Genomic DNA, 16293 nt, shown 5'->3' with positions numbered 1-16293 from the left:
AGAGGGATATGGCCGGCAGATGGGAGCTGTCAGGCAGGACTTTTATTCTGTGTAAAATGTGAATTTTCCTCTTTCCCAGACTTGCAAAAGAATAGTCAAAGCCCTTGTAAAGACACAGGTTGGTTGTAGTGTGGGAGTTCATCCATCAGCAACACCACATTCAAAACAAGAGTGCTTGACATCGTAACCATGGCTCAGGGTAACAGATCCTGATAAAAAATAAAAATAGAGGTCCTTTGATACCTTCTCTGTTCGTACTTTTTGTTTTTCTCTTTTTTTTTTCCTTTGGGTGTGTAAGCTGAGGCATGACACTGGACTTTGGTACTTCACCCAATTTACTTTAATTTGCATGTTGAAGAAAGATATCCAAAGGCAGGCTGAGCCCACCACTGCCCAGCTGCCCTGTTGGGCTCCCCTGGTACCATGCTGTGGTGGTGTGCTGTGCCAGGGAAGGCTGTGCTGCATCCAGAGCACTGCCCAGACTTTTCCATAAGCTGCATATACCGCACAGGTACGGGAGTTGCACACACCAGAATGTGGGGCAGTGCTGCATCAGCTGGGCAGGAGTTTGTTTTGCTGTTTCTGTTTGGTTTTTTCACCTCGGTGATAATTCTTACCCAATGTGTGATCTCTGCTCTATGTACTTTACTATTCCTTGTGATAATCAAAATCCGGCCCTGAACTTTTTCACTACAAAGGAAACAAGAACTTTGCCCTGTTGGCTGTTAACAGCACTCAGTGATGCCACAGCCTCTTCTCACTTGCAAAAACCCCCCAAGACTGTGGAAATCAGGGTTATGGTGATAACAGAATGCTTACTGTTTTTTCACCAGTGTGGGTGGACATCAGGTACTTTGACATGGACATGAGATTTCTGTTGTCACACTCCCTAAAAAAGGAGCAGGCACCCAACCAGTTAGTGGAAAAAAACCTTTAAACACCAGGACCGCCAATAACGTGCTATGTACGGCTCAAAGGGCAACCTGTGGTGGGTTCAAAGCTCTGAAACATTAACCAGACCTTGGGTCACCATCTGTAGTTGCCGCTGGGTGCCCACACCGTGGCTCCCGGGCGCGGGAAGAGAGGGTGGCACTGTTGTTATCCGTGCGGAGAAAGGGCGCAGCGGTGTTTGCACAGCGCGGACGGAAGCGCTGGTGGCAGCCCCGAGGCGCAGGGTGTGCGGCAGCAGGACAGCAGTGACAAGGTACGAGCTTCCCCGTGCGGGGACAGGGAGAGCCAAGCGCTTCAGTCTCAGCCTCCAGCTCTTGTTGAAGGGCTCTGATGAACACTGCAGTGATGGTGGTGGCGGCGTGAGGCTGTCCTTCCACACCCACTCTTTTGTTTGCAGGTATAACCTGCCTCAGGTGAAACCCCTGACTCTAAGCCTCCCCCTGACCCCAGATGAGGTAAGGCTTGTGGGAAGAACAAATATTTATGAAATTGCAGGCTGCAAGAGCAGGGGTAAAGGAGAATGCTAGAGCTGCTTCTGGGCCCACACCTCAGATGGTTTGGAGCTGGGTGGCGCTTTGGTGTTGTTTTTTTTTTTAACAGTGGTGAGGTGTCCTGGAGATCAGATGAGGAGATATGAGGAGCCAGAAAGCATTTCTGAGCATTCAGGTGTTGTAATCATGTCACTGCTCCTTGAGCTTAGCTGACACAGGAGACAGGTAAACATCTCCCACCGCCCAGGTAGGTGACAGTATATAAATCTTCAGAGCACTCTGAGGAATAACAAGTCTTTTGCAACTTTGCCTTTTGAAGGACTTACGCTTGCACGATGGATGGCAGCGGCGCCCAGCCGTATTCTGAGGCATAGCACAGCTCCCAACTCCCTTGCAGAGGTTTTATCCTCAGCTGGCGGGAGGGTTCAGCAAGCTGTGCGTCAGTGCCGACTCTTGCAGCTGTAGAAACTTGTCATTTCCTTTCCAAACACCAGCACCCTCAGCAAGGCTGTTGGCCTTGGGCCAAAAGCCATTCCTGTAGTGTCTGTTCCTGCTATATACTTGTGTAATGTTAACTTACCTGATTCCTAGTGTGGGTTTCTCCACAACCACTGCCACGTATCTGTGTCTTGTCAGTGTGGTGGCTTTGGGTGCAGCCTCTTGCATTATCAAGCCTTAAAGTGAGTTTACCTGACAGCGTGTCCCTGTTGAGGGGAGCAAAGTGATGCTTTGCTGTGCTTGTGCTGAATCACTGTTACCTGGCAAAGGTTTGGGAACTGTGAGATCATATTTTATTGTAGCATATTACAGCTGCAGAAAAGGTATTGGATTCTGGGTTTATATCAAAAGACTAATACTTGATCAGGATGATAAAATATTTAGGTCTAGAACTTTGCCTTCACAGCTCTTTGTAAAGTAATTGCTCCTGTAGTAGTGGCAGAAGAAAGGACATGCTCATTTATGATGCTTTAAATCAGACAAATAATTTCCAAAGACAAATAACAAAACCGTACCAGAGAGCTCTGGTGCAGGACTCCTTCTCGGATTGTAAACACTGCAAGACAGAAACCATCAATATTTACACAGTGTTCATCCCAGCACAGTGCAGCTTCTCTGGCTGGGCCTTTAGAGGCACTAATAGGAATATTATATCATGTTGAATGCCTTCTTGCAATATTTACAGTTTAACGATAACCAAGCATGTGCGTGCCAAATACTGTGGATTGTGAGCATGCAGCACCAGAACCAAAAAACCTGTAAGGAGGCCAAGCTTTGTGACATCTTCCCTCTGCTCATCACACGTGTGCTGTGGTGGCCAGGATCTTTTCTGGTGCTCCCAATATTCATCAGAAGCAACTTAGAAGGAATGATGCAAGAGTAAGTGTGTTACTGTATGAGCTGTCACCAGTTGTTCCAAAGACTGTGGATTGAAAAGTCAGGGGGAGAAAAAAGCATTAAAAATACCACTGCTATGTTGCCCTGTGGGCTCACAGAAATGAGACACAGAGAAGAATTAGCCTTTTGTGGTTTCATGTTTCCCTGACCTTTTAAGAGGAGAAGAAAAAAACAGATCCAACTTCTGCTCCCAGTTACAATGCTGAAAGTCCAGAGCAAATGTAATATACTGGCTCCTGAGGTGTAAGAGCAGAGTTTCATGTTGTCTATTGAAAAGCGGAGAGAGATCTTAGGTGTAAAGACAATTTAACAAAAGCTGCATGAGTTCAAAGATAAATCTCCATCCCAGGCAGGTGTAATTATTGGTGTTTGAGTGTAATTTTGGTGTTTAAGGAGATCCATTCACCCTGCTCTGGAGGAATTTCTGCTGTGATGTCAGCGTGAGGTAAAGCAGAAAACACGTGGCTCCTAGAGCACAGTGCCCTCGTACATGTGAGCGAGGGATGTGCCACAGGGGAGGACTCCTGGGCACCAGCACTGCAGCTGACAGCCCCTGGCAAGGGCAACTGCTGCTGATGCATGTGGCAGGGATGCTGTGACAGCACCTGCAATCACACCACTTGATACTTGGGAAGGCCTTGAACCATTAGCGTTAAGCTCGCATGTGCTACTTGATATGGAAACAGTTCCAGTTAGACATCATTTCTGAATTGTTATTTTCACTTATGCAGCTGTTGACAAACAAAACCTGCTTGGATTATACTTTAATGACAAACTCTGCATGTTTCAGCAGGTTTTCTTTCTTTTGGATTGATTTCTTGGTTTTATTTCCCACCTTCCACTAAAGGAAATTTTTATATCAGAGAAAATACAGGAGGTGGGCTGCATCCTACCTGAAATCACAGCATTGCCTGGCAGAACCTGATAGACATGAATCATCCCAATGAATGCAATACTGCACACAAGTAGCTTTTTTTACAGGCACAAGGTTGTTAAGCAAAGGATGAGAAACACGTGGAGCACACTGCAGTTTGCCAGTGTATGGCTGGGTTCCCAGGTCCGTGTACGTTCTTGCAGACAGGCTGCAGTTGTCATGATGCTATTGCCAGGAAAGATGTAAACAAAAGGAAACTCTTGTCAGTTGAAGCATTAGGTTAGTAATACAAAAGAGTACTTCATGGAGTCTTTCAGATCGATACACGCCATCTATTTGTCAGAGGTGTTTTTCTCTCATGTGTTTTCTCTCATACAGCCTCTTTGACGTAAGTCACCATTTTTTACATTTTTTAAATAACAGCAGTGTTTACTATGTGGTGAATCAGGGTAATGAGCAAGACCAGAGGATCCTCTTGCAGAGGATCATGACTTAAAATTTGTGTGTTTTAGGCAAAGCATTTCTGGATTCACTTGAAGACTGACACATGGACATGTTTCCATTGAAGTTGCTACAGGTTTGTCTTTATGTATGCCTCCACTAAATTTTATAGCTGGCAATTAGTCTGGGATAAAGTCTGGTTTCTCTCCTAACACTACAAATGCAATTGTGTAACTTCACTAAAATTCCAAGCCTGGTTCTTATGCTGGATTAAAACAGTAGATAGCAGGATGAAAAGTCACTCTTTCAAACTCTTCCTTCCCACTATGACAGCTTACTTCATGTAAGCAGCAGCCATCTGACCTGGATTACTTTTAGTTCGTGTTTAATGCACACCACATTCCCCTAGAGTTGCTACTGCTCCCATGGCAATGCCCTGCCCTGTGCAAGGCCTGCTGTTGCCCAGGGGCTTGTATCTCCCTGCCCTCAGCTGGCACCACGATACCGCCCTGCATCTGATGGTTTGTGGAAATTGTAGAATTGTGGTCATGGTGGTACTGATGCACTGGGAAGGGATGTCACATATTTAAAAATTATTTACGGAAATGTTGTACCAAGGGTGGGAAGGGATTTTTCCCTTCGGCTGTTGCTACAGGTGTGATTGTCCTACAGCATAACAAAATGCCATCTCAGCTTTAGTGCAACATCTGTGAGCTGCCTGACCCATATGATTTTTTCCCCTTTTGTTGTCAATTATTGACTGGAGAGATGAAGAATGACACGTGCTTAAGTGCATCAATTATCTCGATTTCCTTCCCCTTAGGCCTAGCTTAGCCAAGATTTACCAGAACAGTCTACCAAATGAAGAAGTTTCAGTATTTTTTTTTTTGTTTTTCAGGTGATAGGAGTTTTCTTCTGAAGACTGACAAAAGGACTGGAGCACAGTGAGTTATTACAACCACTTACTAAAAAAAAAAAAGACAAAAGAACGTGCTGCAAGATAACAAATAATATAGCCCAACTTGTGCAATGCAGTAACTTCTCAGTGCTCTCAAAAAAAATCAGGGATGATCACAGTCCTGAACGCACACTCACAAAACCATTCCAGACTGCAACCCATAGTCAGTTCAACAGGAAAAAGTAAGATATAGCCTTTTAAGGACACGACTTTGATAATTCTCTAGTTTGAAGCCAGGGATAAGTGATAGGCTGGACATTCCCACTGGGGAAATAGGCTAGTTACATTGGAATGGGTTACCTTTTGCTATTCAACATCTCAGCTCCCTAGTTACCAGCTCCAAACTAAGGTGTTTGCCTCAGCACATGGTTGTTTACACAGTGGCTTATCTTACCTTGGTGAGATATTTGATACCCATAAAACATCCGTCACACTGTGTCCTACTGCTTTTCTTTAACTCGGGGCAAGGCCCATCCCTCTTCCAAAACCTTTGACAGCTTTGAAATATGGCAGTGTTGCCGTCGGTGTAGCTCAGGGGCTGTGCAGTGGTTGCTTTCTCCAGAGGCTCTGCAACACCTCAGTACTTCCCCATCTTTGAACAGAGGTGGCAAAATCCATAATTTGTTTCCATTCTGCTTGGCTGGAAATGAGGAAAAGTTTGGCACCCTGTCATGGAGATAGTTAAGTGAAGAGTCAATACAATGAAAGCCTCTGCGCCAGGAGTAGCCGATAATAGGTGGTGACAATGTCACAACTCTTGTTTTAAAATATAGCACTTTTTTTTTTCCTTGTTTTGTGTGTGGTTTTTTTTCCCATCTGGGTGGAGCAGAGCTGGGAAGGTGATGACTTACCTGCTACAGCTCGGCAGATCGCAATCTGGAACTGGCAGAGTGTTAACACAATGCCCCAGCAGAGCTTTTCTGTCTCTAATTTCAGTGATTATGTTGTTACTGGATCAGTGAAGAGAACCATGAAAAACACAATTACCAGGAAGCCCTGTTCCTTAGCTCACCTCTTTGTCTCACTGCGAATGGGGCATGTGACTCACGGAGCAATAGAGGACCGGCTGTAATCTCACGCACTACCGAGAAGGGTGCTGTCCTCCGATGGGACCCAAGCGTGGGAAAGCCTGACTGCCGGCTGGAAGGGCCAGTCATGTCATGTTTTGCAGCTGGCATCCAAATGCATCCTGATGAATCAAGTGAGAGCAGCTACCTTCTCCTGCCACAACCGTGGCCAAGCTGCCACGTAGAAGAGGGGCTGTAAAAACCTCCCCGCATGCAAAAGCACAGGGAAGGGATGATGTTGTGAATGAGCTTACTGTGACAGCACAGAAATGTTTTATAGGTCAATGGCATAGCATCAGACTAAAGGGAGAGGGGAAGAGTATCTTTCAGCTGTGAGTGCTGGTCTCAGGTTTGCACAGTGCAGGACCATGGTTAGTGGGCCTGACCCGACCCCCTTATGTGATGCATGGTGGGAAAAGAGAAATTCTCTTGCTCTCTGCACTCCAAATCACGTATAAACCTATGACCTCAATGACAAATACCAGTAGCAGCAGAGCAGCCAATATTTTTATCATTAATTGCTATCAAAAATATCAGCTTAAAGTCATCAGATTTGATAGGCGAGCATGCTCCAAACTGACGGCTGAAGTGAATTATTTGCCTATTGCGTGATGCAAAAGCAATGTCTTGCAGGAGAGAACAGACATTGGCCAACAAACTGACAGCAAGATATACTTCTGGGGAAGGCTTCTGATTTGATTTGGAAGGAAACACTGAGTATAAATACAGAGAAAGTTTACCTGCATGAAAGGCAGGGTTGAGCCATGGCTTGGACCTCCTTACTCTGCTGGAGAACAGTGTGAATCGTACTTTCTATTTTACTCTCTTTGAGCTGTTCTCATTACAAAAAGGTACCAGACACCTCAGAAAGTTTTTTAAGTAATAAAGCATTTTTTCCCCCATCCCTGGTGCATCCATCTATCAGTGACTAATGAGCACATAAATTCCAGCATGTGAAGAAAAATCCCTTCATCTTGGTGTTGGCAGAATTTTCCCTGCCCATGGATCTGCAGCACAAATCTTTCTGGTCTTTCTGTGCTGAGGGTCTAAACATGGGCAGACAGTACATGGTGCATTACTGGCATACAAATAATGTAACTACTAGGTACTACAAATTGAATCAGGACCTGTTTAAATGCTGGTATAACCATGAACATCATCCAGGACATGCTTCTGTGGGATTTGGTGACTGTCTTTATTTCACCCAGTGAGAAAAACCCCATATGGAAGCAGGATTCCATTGAAGGGAAAGTTAGCTATGCCTTCCAGGAATCTCTTTTGCCCCCAAAAATTCAGACATCACGGGACATAAGCAGAAAATGAAAGAGAACCAGTGAGGGGAAAACCAAACAGGCTAGGGTCTTCTTGCCACTTCTTTTGAAGTCCCCAGTGTAACTCCTGGCATCTTCAGTGGGGTTTGGCTGGGCTCTGTGCAGAAGCGCCTTTGAAGATTTTGCTAAGGCTCAAGGCCTTGATCATGGCAACTTTTATGCCTGTGAGCAACTCTGTGCAGATGAACACTTCCAGGGTGCTCAGCAGGATGCTTTGGATGAGACTTTGCAGGGCTAGTCTTAAGCAATGAGAGCTTAAGAGAAATATTCTGGTTGTCGTGCTTTTATCCTTGACCACATCAAATGAAATGCCTTGGCAGTTCTGGAAGAATGAATTTGCATTGAAAACCCACAGCTCTTACAAGCAGTGCATTAATTATTTTATTAATTTGCTCTTTTTACATTATGGGAAACATTCATCTATTTACATTTTCCGGTCCACACACAAACCAGATAGATAATCCTATGGAAACCCAAATCATTAAGCCATAAAAACACTCTTTTCTGTCTAAAGGCTTTCAAATTTGTGTCTTTTGTTTCAAATCAAAAACATTTTTAAAATCACATTTGGGAATGCAGGTAGGCCAGTGATTTACATTCTACTTAAAATATGCATTTGACCATTTTCCTTAAAAAAAAAAAAACAAAACAAAAAACCAAAACCCCCAATAAATTCACAATGATACAGTTTAAATTAAAGTGATAGTGCACATCAAAGCGTTAAGGGAACACCAATAAATAAAATGAAATATATTACAAATAAATTATTTCTATTTACCTTTTCAAATATTAAAAATCTTTAATCCATTTCTTCATCTTTCTTTACAAAAAGATTATGAGAATTTTATGGAAACATCTGCAAAAAATATAATAAATACCTCTTTTTTTTTTTTTTTTTGACTTTTGAAGCAGGAGACAAAACCAACCTTTTCTAAAATTTCCCCCAAGAAAAAAAAGCCATAGTTTAGTCCCAAGGTGAAACAGAATATAGGCATTTTTAAAATACACTGGGCAGTTTAGACTAAAAACAAATAGTTACAAATTATACTAAAACAGATGATGGAGCAAATATACTAGCATTAGTGTTTGTAAATGAGTCAAGTGGTTAACTAGTGGCATTCTATGGGCAGAATTATTTTATTTTGTATTTTCTGGTATTGGCTGTATTTTAATACTTTGCTAAAAAACTAGGCAAACATTATAATAACCTCTCCAGTGCCAAATGAACTAACAAGCATTCAGCTAAGAATAAATTCATTTAAAATAGATACAAAAAATATTCTATGATATACAAATACAATAATTTGTAATGTACAAGACTAGATAGTCTTCACTTTTCTGCTTTTTCAGGGGAGAAATTGATGGATATAAATTTCTGTAGCCACTTGTCAACCAAAGTCTTAACTCATCTTTCGTAAAACGTTCACAAAACTAAGTAAGTCTGCGACACAGTTGTGAATGTGGACTCTCACCTAGGTACTGCTTTGAATACTTCAGTACAAATGAGTTCCAAATAATTAATACTTCCTATGACTATATATGCTCAAAAGTGGCAGTTGGCACTATTACATACTGCAAACACGGTGATGTTTTGTTGCTGCTAAAAGTTAAACGCAGTGTTTCAAAACTAGCAAATACACTGGTATTCAAACGCTTAGAGAGTCAAACCTTTTGAAGCTCCTGTAACACCAAGCACTCTAGAGTTACACTGGATTTCTGATTACTCTAGTTAAAAGTCTTTTATATATTAAATTATTAGCCCTTATCTTGTAAACCACAGCAGTAAATATTTGTGCCCTGTTTATAAAGACATAGCTCAGATATCGATGGCTTTGAGAGGTAGCAAATTCTCTAGTGGTTTTAGTATGCTCTCATGAAAATACTTGGTGCCAGAACCTATTACCTCTCCTATTTTCTCGAATAAAATTAAATTAGCACCTGGCTATGATGTCATAGGAAAAGAAGCTGTCTGGCATGGTCTCGATGAAAACTTTTAGCAAGAGCTTAACTTTTCGATGACAATTTTCAATGCTTTTTAAGTGCAAGCTGCAGAATTATGCCACATGTGCAGTGGGGTTTTTTCACTGGTTGGACTGTCCATACAGATTGAGCTGCCATGGGCACAGCCAGCCAGCACTGGCGTGCAGCAAGGACTGCCACCTGTGCCCCTCCACGGTGAGGCTGTCCCTGTCCCTGTCCCTGTGCCCACTGGGACCCGCATACCCTTGCCCTGGCAGACAGGGTGAAGAGCACGTAGGGAGCAGCAGAGGTGTCTGGAAAACATCGCTGCAGGACTGCACACGCGCTGAGGGCTGCACGGCGCTCCTCTGCTCACACCAGCCCTGTCACCCAGAGCAGTCCTGTCACCCAAAGCAGCTCACGCTAATTCTGCTGGCAGCAGCACATGCCAGCTAGGCACACGTGTGCGCACTCACACACGCTCGCTCGCACACACACAACTCGCTTTCAGCAACATGCCTGACATAGCTTTCCTAATGTTGGCACAAGAGATTCCAGTAGCAGCATGGTCGGCATCATTCCTCATCAGAGGTGCTGGAGGACAAGCCCCTGTCCCAGCCAGAGGTGGCGGGAGGGGACAGACACACAGGAGCTGACCTCGCAGGCTGCTCTCCAGCCCTATTATCTGCCATTTCTGCCCACTATTAACGAGCTACTTAGGATGCATATTTTTCGTGATTGCAAAACAATGGCAGAAGCCAGGGTAGGAAGGCTTGTCGTGAAAAATATTAAGTTCATATTGATTCCATAACTTGTGAAAAATAGTCTATTGTTCTTGTTCAAGTGAGTACGGTATACTATTAAGAGGAGGCTGAATTAGAAATTTACTCCTAAATATGGACGGTTTGGTGATAAGCAGTCTGAACTGTAGCATACAACCAGCTGTGGATAGAGCAAAGCAAGCCTGGCCTGGAAAAGCATTAGAGGCTCCATGTACAGTAATTCACCTACAGGTGTCCGTGTGTGGCTGCATGGATTTATGAGATTGGATGGTCCCACCGAGATTAAGACATCAACAAAACCAAGCTTTTTTTTCTTTTTTTTCTTTTTTTTTTAACCAATATAATCCATACAATACAATACAAGAGGAATTGACAATACAGTACAATTTTAAAAATTCTTAATACTTGGACAAGAAAAATCCTTCTTTTATATTATCTCTTCAACTGTCATTGCTTCTTATCTCCTTCCTTTTTACTCTTTTATTGCCTTTCAAAATAGATTATTTCCCTGGAAGATCGAATTTACAATCTTCTGCTGATTGAAATGTTTAAGTAGAGATTGATGAAATAAAAATGAGGCAGTTTGTGCAGCTGTGAGTGTGCAGGTATCTTTCCACAGGATCTTTTATATCCCTCTCCATCTCACCTGTGGGATATACTTCCACTTTTTCATCTGCCAGAGCTGTGGGGTTTCTTTTCGTCCCCCCCTCCCCGCTCCCACCCCAGCTCCCTCCCCTTGTGTGACTCCTTAATTCAGGTGAAGATGCGATTTGGAGGTTTAGAATAAAGTGCGCCATCTGCTTTAAAAAAAAAACGGTAATAAATAGAAGGGAATCCGAGTCATAGCTCCTTTCATCTTTTGTGAGGAAGACGGCAGAGTCCGAAAGGATCACCCTGCATGACTGAAAATACCAAAGTCCCCTACAGTTTGATATTGCTGTACACCGGGTAACAGACTAGCTTTAGATCAACTAAAGATCATGAGTAAGTTAAATGGAGCATCTACTGTACAGGTGCGCGGGTGTGTGGAAGTTTGAGTGCTGCGTTTATTTGTTCCCAACAGAAAAGAAAAAAGGATCGTGCTCGTTTACATGAGGCAAAGTGGCAGCATCAGTACATGTGACAAAGCATCGTGATGACATGGGTGAACCTTCAGAAAGCAAGGGTGATTAGAGGACATCTCTCGGAGGACCGACAACTACGCCACAGCAGTGGAGTTCACTGGGAGCATCGGGGCAGCTGCGTACAGAGAGGGGAGGGGAAGAGTAGGGAGAGAGAGCGAGAGAGAGGAGGAGGTACAAATACTTCGTGGTGACCTTGAGCAGGAGCCTAGAGGGGCAGATTATACATGAGGCTTGTCTTGCCAGAGAGAGTCCTCCCGGTTGGATCCCTTCATAGCCTGGTCTGGGCTTCGGGGATGTATATCTCAATGCTTTCGGCGCTCTCGGTAGCTGAGTTCTGGCGAACCGACGCAGCGCGCTTGGCAGCCATCAGCCGTTTCCGGGCCTCTTGACGCTGCGAGCTTTCCAGAGAGCGTTCTCGTATGAGTGGCACCTGACCTTTCGATGGCTTCTTTGGCACTGGAGGAGGGACCCTTCTCTCCTGATCAAAGCAGAAGGTTAATGGCATTATACAGCTTCTCAGGGAAAGGCGGGAAAAACTAGGATATATCAGTAGTTAGAACACACATTTTACCTAAGGTTTGTTAGCTCTTATCTGCCTTTCTGTCTTCAGTCAACTGGCTTTTGTGCTCAAGGGTTCATAAACATGGGGCAAGGGCAAAGGGGAGGGGAGGGCCGGCCGCCGTGCTACTTCTCCTCGGGGACGGTGCTGCCAGGGCCGGGGCCCCCACTGCTACCTGCTTAGTGCCAGGGACTAGGAAAGAGACTGACCTCCCACCACCGGGGCAGCCGGGAGGGAACGCTGCTCTCAGTGGAGGAACTCTGGAGAGCCCCAGCTCCCAGGCCACCCTCTTCTATCCGTGCATAGCACTAGGTGCTCCTGCAACACCGAGGTGCCATGGCTTTGGCATTCCCAAATGCAGATGGGAGCTAGCTGTCTGCAGCTGCTACATCAGAATAAGTAGTTTAAAAAAAAAAAACACCACATATTTATGTATCTATTTCATAGCAGTTTAGTGACTGCTCAAAAATCCCATGCTCTGGGTCTCGCTGTGCAAGCTCATAAACTCTGGCCTTGTGCTAAATAGGCTAGAAATAGAAAATCTGGTAGGAAAAACTTAAAAACCATTAAGACAACATGCATTAATCATCATGGTGGTAGCTAGCTCCAGATATGTGACCAACAAGGAGGGCTTTTATGTATATCCTGGTGCATGTACACACACATACACATAAAAAACCAAAAAAAACCCAAACCCCTCAGAGAAGGATCTCTCCCGCAAAAGAAAAGTGTATTCAGAACTGCATTTCAGGCATCCACAAAGACTTTGTCAAGTTAATTAGATTGTCTTTTAAGTTACATCCCCTTCCAACTGTGAACACGGTCTCTGAGCGAAGGGATTTTATCACACTACAAAGGTCCCATTCTGCCCTTTCGTTTTCTCTCATGCTGCTCACAATCTGCTTCCATGGCTCAAAATATAAAGGTGCTTAGTTACACTTATTCATACTTTGCTTTTTCTCTCCGTCCAAGAATTAATCTATGCTGCTTAAAAAGGGCCCAGTGGCAAAGGCCAAAGGCAAATACCAATTCCACAGAAAGTTTTCTCTTCCTTTTTTTTTTTTAATCCTTTTTTAAGAAAGGAGATGATCTGTTTCATCTAAAATCATAGACAAATGCTGTTGAAACAGGAACACAGTGTAATTCTTTAAAATCTTTACCTTCCTATTGTAGGTCCCTTTCTTCAGCACTACTTAACTTCCTTTAAACTGTTAGAGTCTTCTTTTTGTTGGAAAGTCTTTGAAATGTTTTTCAGAAGCAAAGAAAAGGCACATTTTTTTTTCGAGGAAAGCTCTCATTTCTTACTGCTGCAATTGCAAACACTCAGCCTACCCACTTTACTGTAAAAGCTAATGAAAGACCATATACCAGCATTTCTGTGCATGCATGTTTGGTAGTTTTAACTTCCTTTTCTGATAGATACCGGAAGAAAAAAAGAAGATAAGAAAATGACTTGCCTTCAGTACCTTGGGCTAGGAAAACACATTCCCATTCATTCCCCTACAAAACACACTAGGTGTGCACAAATGGTGTGAACATGGCACTCCTAAGTCAGGAATGAATATTTAGTCTTGATTGGAGGAGGAGGAGGAATAGTGCTACCAGCACTGCCTGTACAAGCTTCCTGCTGCAAGATTAATGGGGTTTGATATTATTATGATTATTTGTCCAAAAGAAAACACCACTTTGGTCATCGGCAGCCAGTTGACCATAAGTTGAGGTAGCCAGGACTCCTGTCTGAGCCACTGTACCTGTAAATTGTGCTCCCCCTCCTTCTGGTGACCCTACCTGCTGGCTGTGTTCATTGCTATCAGACCAGTCACAGCGCAAATTCAGCCACCAAATTACATACCTACGGCAGTGCGACATTAGACTGTTGGTTCCTCTAGGAATGGGTCTGTGCTCTAAGGATTTTCTGAAACATTTGTGTATTTTGGCTCACCCAAGTGCTGTTTGTCTTGAGGTGGATAGTGAGGAGAAAAAAAAAGGTGATGGTGCCAAATGAGAATGTAACGTGAAATGTGACTTACACTTGGATGTGGTAGTTTTTCATGGTGACAGAAGAAGACTACATTTACAAAAAAAAAAAAAAAAAAAAAAAAGAGAAAAACTCCCCACCAAAGCTCCAGATGATTTTTTTGCTACCTCAGGTAAACAACACCAGGAAAGCGAATGTGTTTGTGAAATCACCCATTTAAAAAAAAGCCCAAAATAAATAAAAAGCAAACAAATGGACAAAAAAAATCTAATTTTTTTCATGTAACATTTTGGAAGGCATATTTTTGATATTGCTGTTTGTAACCTGGCTACCAAAGTCAGTGATGGTTACAGTGCTTCCCTGTTTTTTTCAGTAACACAACCTAGAACTCTTGCTGTATGCAATAATATGAACCGTAAATGTGATTTATTTAATTTTAAGAATCAATATATAAGGCAGTTCCTTCCAACGATTGATCGTCTAATATGATTAAATGTAAAGCTTAACAAAGTACCACATTCCCATCATCCAATTCACAAAGACAGATTTGGTTTAAAAATATGCCTGAAACATATTACAGATAATATCCCAGATGATTATTATGTAAACATTGTTATTACAATGAAATTAATTTGATATGAGCTTCATTTCACATTTTTAACGTCAACGCTGTAACACAGAGGCCTATTTAATCTGTCCAGTATTTGTGCAGGGTTTTAAATGAAGCATACAAAATCTACAGTGTTCTACCTTCTTGTCATGAGGATCCATCTGTTTCCAATTATTGGCCTTTAACTGATGAAGTTCATCAAATTTCATACTAATATTTTCTATGGACAACTGCAGCATATCCCAAAACCCTGCTAAATCCTGGGAGGTCGGCCGTGGATGTGCATTAGGATTCTGTGTAACAGAAGAAAAAAACACGTTGGCTTTAGTACTTCTCAATGTAAAGAATTCATGCAAGTGGTTACAAGTCTGGCTAGCAAAGCAGTTTGAGCAGATCCAAGTGATGGGTGAGAACCAGAGAGAGGAGCAAAGGAAAGCATTACCTACTGGCAGGTTTTATTTCGAGGAATCTGGCTTGGCGTTGAGCTGCTGTGCCGTGCAAACACCCACTCACCAAAGACAACAGGTTCCCCCACAGACTAAGGGTAAAGGGCCCCTGTGTCAGGATCTGCCTAGGGATGTTCTTGGGCACAACTGGTGGCAATCCTATCTGCACTGAAATGAACTGCCATCCTCCTCTTCACTTTCATGAGGAAGGATTCCCCACCATGCTCACACTTGCAAAAAAGAGTGATACTTGTGCAAATGTACATTTCCTGCATGTACAAACACTGATATACCAATGTTTGAACACTTTTTCTGCACTCTGAGAATGTAAGGTTTATAAAAATACACTAAGTAACATTTTCTCTTATAGACCTCAGGCCAATTTTTTTTTTTTTTTTTTTTTTGTCAAGAATAACTTGTGCTGGGTGAAAAGCACAGAAGACTGCATGCAGAAACACAGTAAACCAATATTTACAGGCAGATTTTTGGGAAGAATGAAACTGAGACACAGATGGGGAGCATTGCTTTGTGTGTGCAAACTCATCAGCCCAAGAGCATTGCTCAGAAGAGCATATCTGGACAGTCAGCATCTTCAACACAGCTTGGGCCAGACGCAATAAATCCTGTCCCTTCAGTGCACCCCAGCTGTGAACACTTTTTGCATGCAGTGGGCGCACCCAAAACCTAATCTGTGCTCCACTGACAAGGCTTGTATGAGCAAAGGCTTTCTCCAGGATGTGTCCCTATAAGCTGGTTCCCAGCTGAAACTGTTTAATTAAAATGAAATGTTGCATGCACTCACTTCAAGCATGGTTTTTCATAAATGCTGAGGAGTTCGTAAATCAGTCAGCAAGGCTTTGTGGGTGCTGTGGCCTTGTCAGACTACACTGATATATTGTTATTAATTTTGCTGTTAATAAATAAATTATTAGTAGCACCTTGCATGATGTTTTACATGGCTCAAGTTTTACTCTGCCTTTAGTTTTCTTCCTCTTCAGAAGCAATAAACCCAAAAGAGTCAGTTGGTTGCCTTATAAAATTTCTACTTGTGCTTTTCACAGTCAAACTGATAAAGGATTTTGGTAGGATGATTGTACAATGAAAGGTGCAATTATTGAAAACAATAAAATATATACTTTTAGAATCATAAGGAGACCAGAGATTACACTTTGATTCCTAGTTTTGCAGTGCTTGACCCTAGCAGGTTGCCCAGTTGTAGGCTGTTATTTGCACAAAGATGTGCAAGCAGAAGGCTTTTTCAGTTTTTATATTAAGAATTAAGACAGAGCCAATTTCTGTTGCATTTTTCCATCAAGGAAAAATTTAA

General features: G+C 42.8%; 1 protein-coding gene and 1 long non-coding RNA gene across 7 annotated transcripts in view; one reads left to right on the top strand and one right to left on the bottom strand.

The window, feature by feature from the left end:
- Positions 1-1037: 1037 nt before the first annotated feature.
- LOC108961411 (uncharacterized) lies at positions 1038-15903 on the top strand. 5 transcript variants are annotated; one of them, XR_007776966.1, is made up of 5 exons: positions 1038-1204; positions 1349-1406; positions 4224-4288; positions 5051-5096; positions 11313-11396. It is a non-coding gene; the product is annotated as an uncharacterized LOC108961411 (long non-coding RNA). The 5 variants fall into 5 exon arrangements; XR_007776965.1 differs by lacking the exons at positions 1349-1406; positions 11313-11396 and adding an exon at positions 15377-15903; XR_007776964.1 differs by lacking the exon at positions 1349-1406.
- DLGAP1 (DLG associated protein 1) overlaps positions 11632-16293 on the bottom strand; it is a 134037-nt gene continuing 129375 nt past the window's right edge. For both annotated transcript variants that reach the window (XM_050971425.1, XM_030226659.2), the window contains 2 exons: positions 14661-14813; positions 11632-11851 (listed from right to left, as the gene is read on the bottom strand). In XM_050971425.1, the coding sequence (XP_050827382.1) occupies positions 11642-11851; positions 14661-14813 (363 nt within the window). In that variant the 3' untranslated portion in view covers positions 11632-11641. The remainder of the gene's footprint in view (positions 11852-14660; positions 14814-16293) is intronic.

The sequence above is a fragment of the Serinus canaria genome, chromosome 2 (assembly GCF_022539315.1).
Source record: "Serinus canaria isolate serCan28SL12 chromosome 2, serCan2020, whole genome shotgun sequence".
In the NCBI taxonomy this organism is placed as follows: Eukaryota; Metazoa; Chordata; class Aves; order Passeriformes; family Fringillidae; genus Serinus; species Serinus canaria.
Note: the sequence above shows the minus strand (reverse complement) of the source record. Positions and strands in the feature narration are given on the sequence as shown.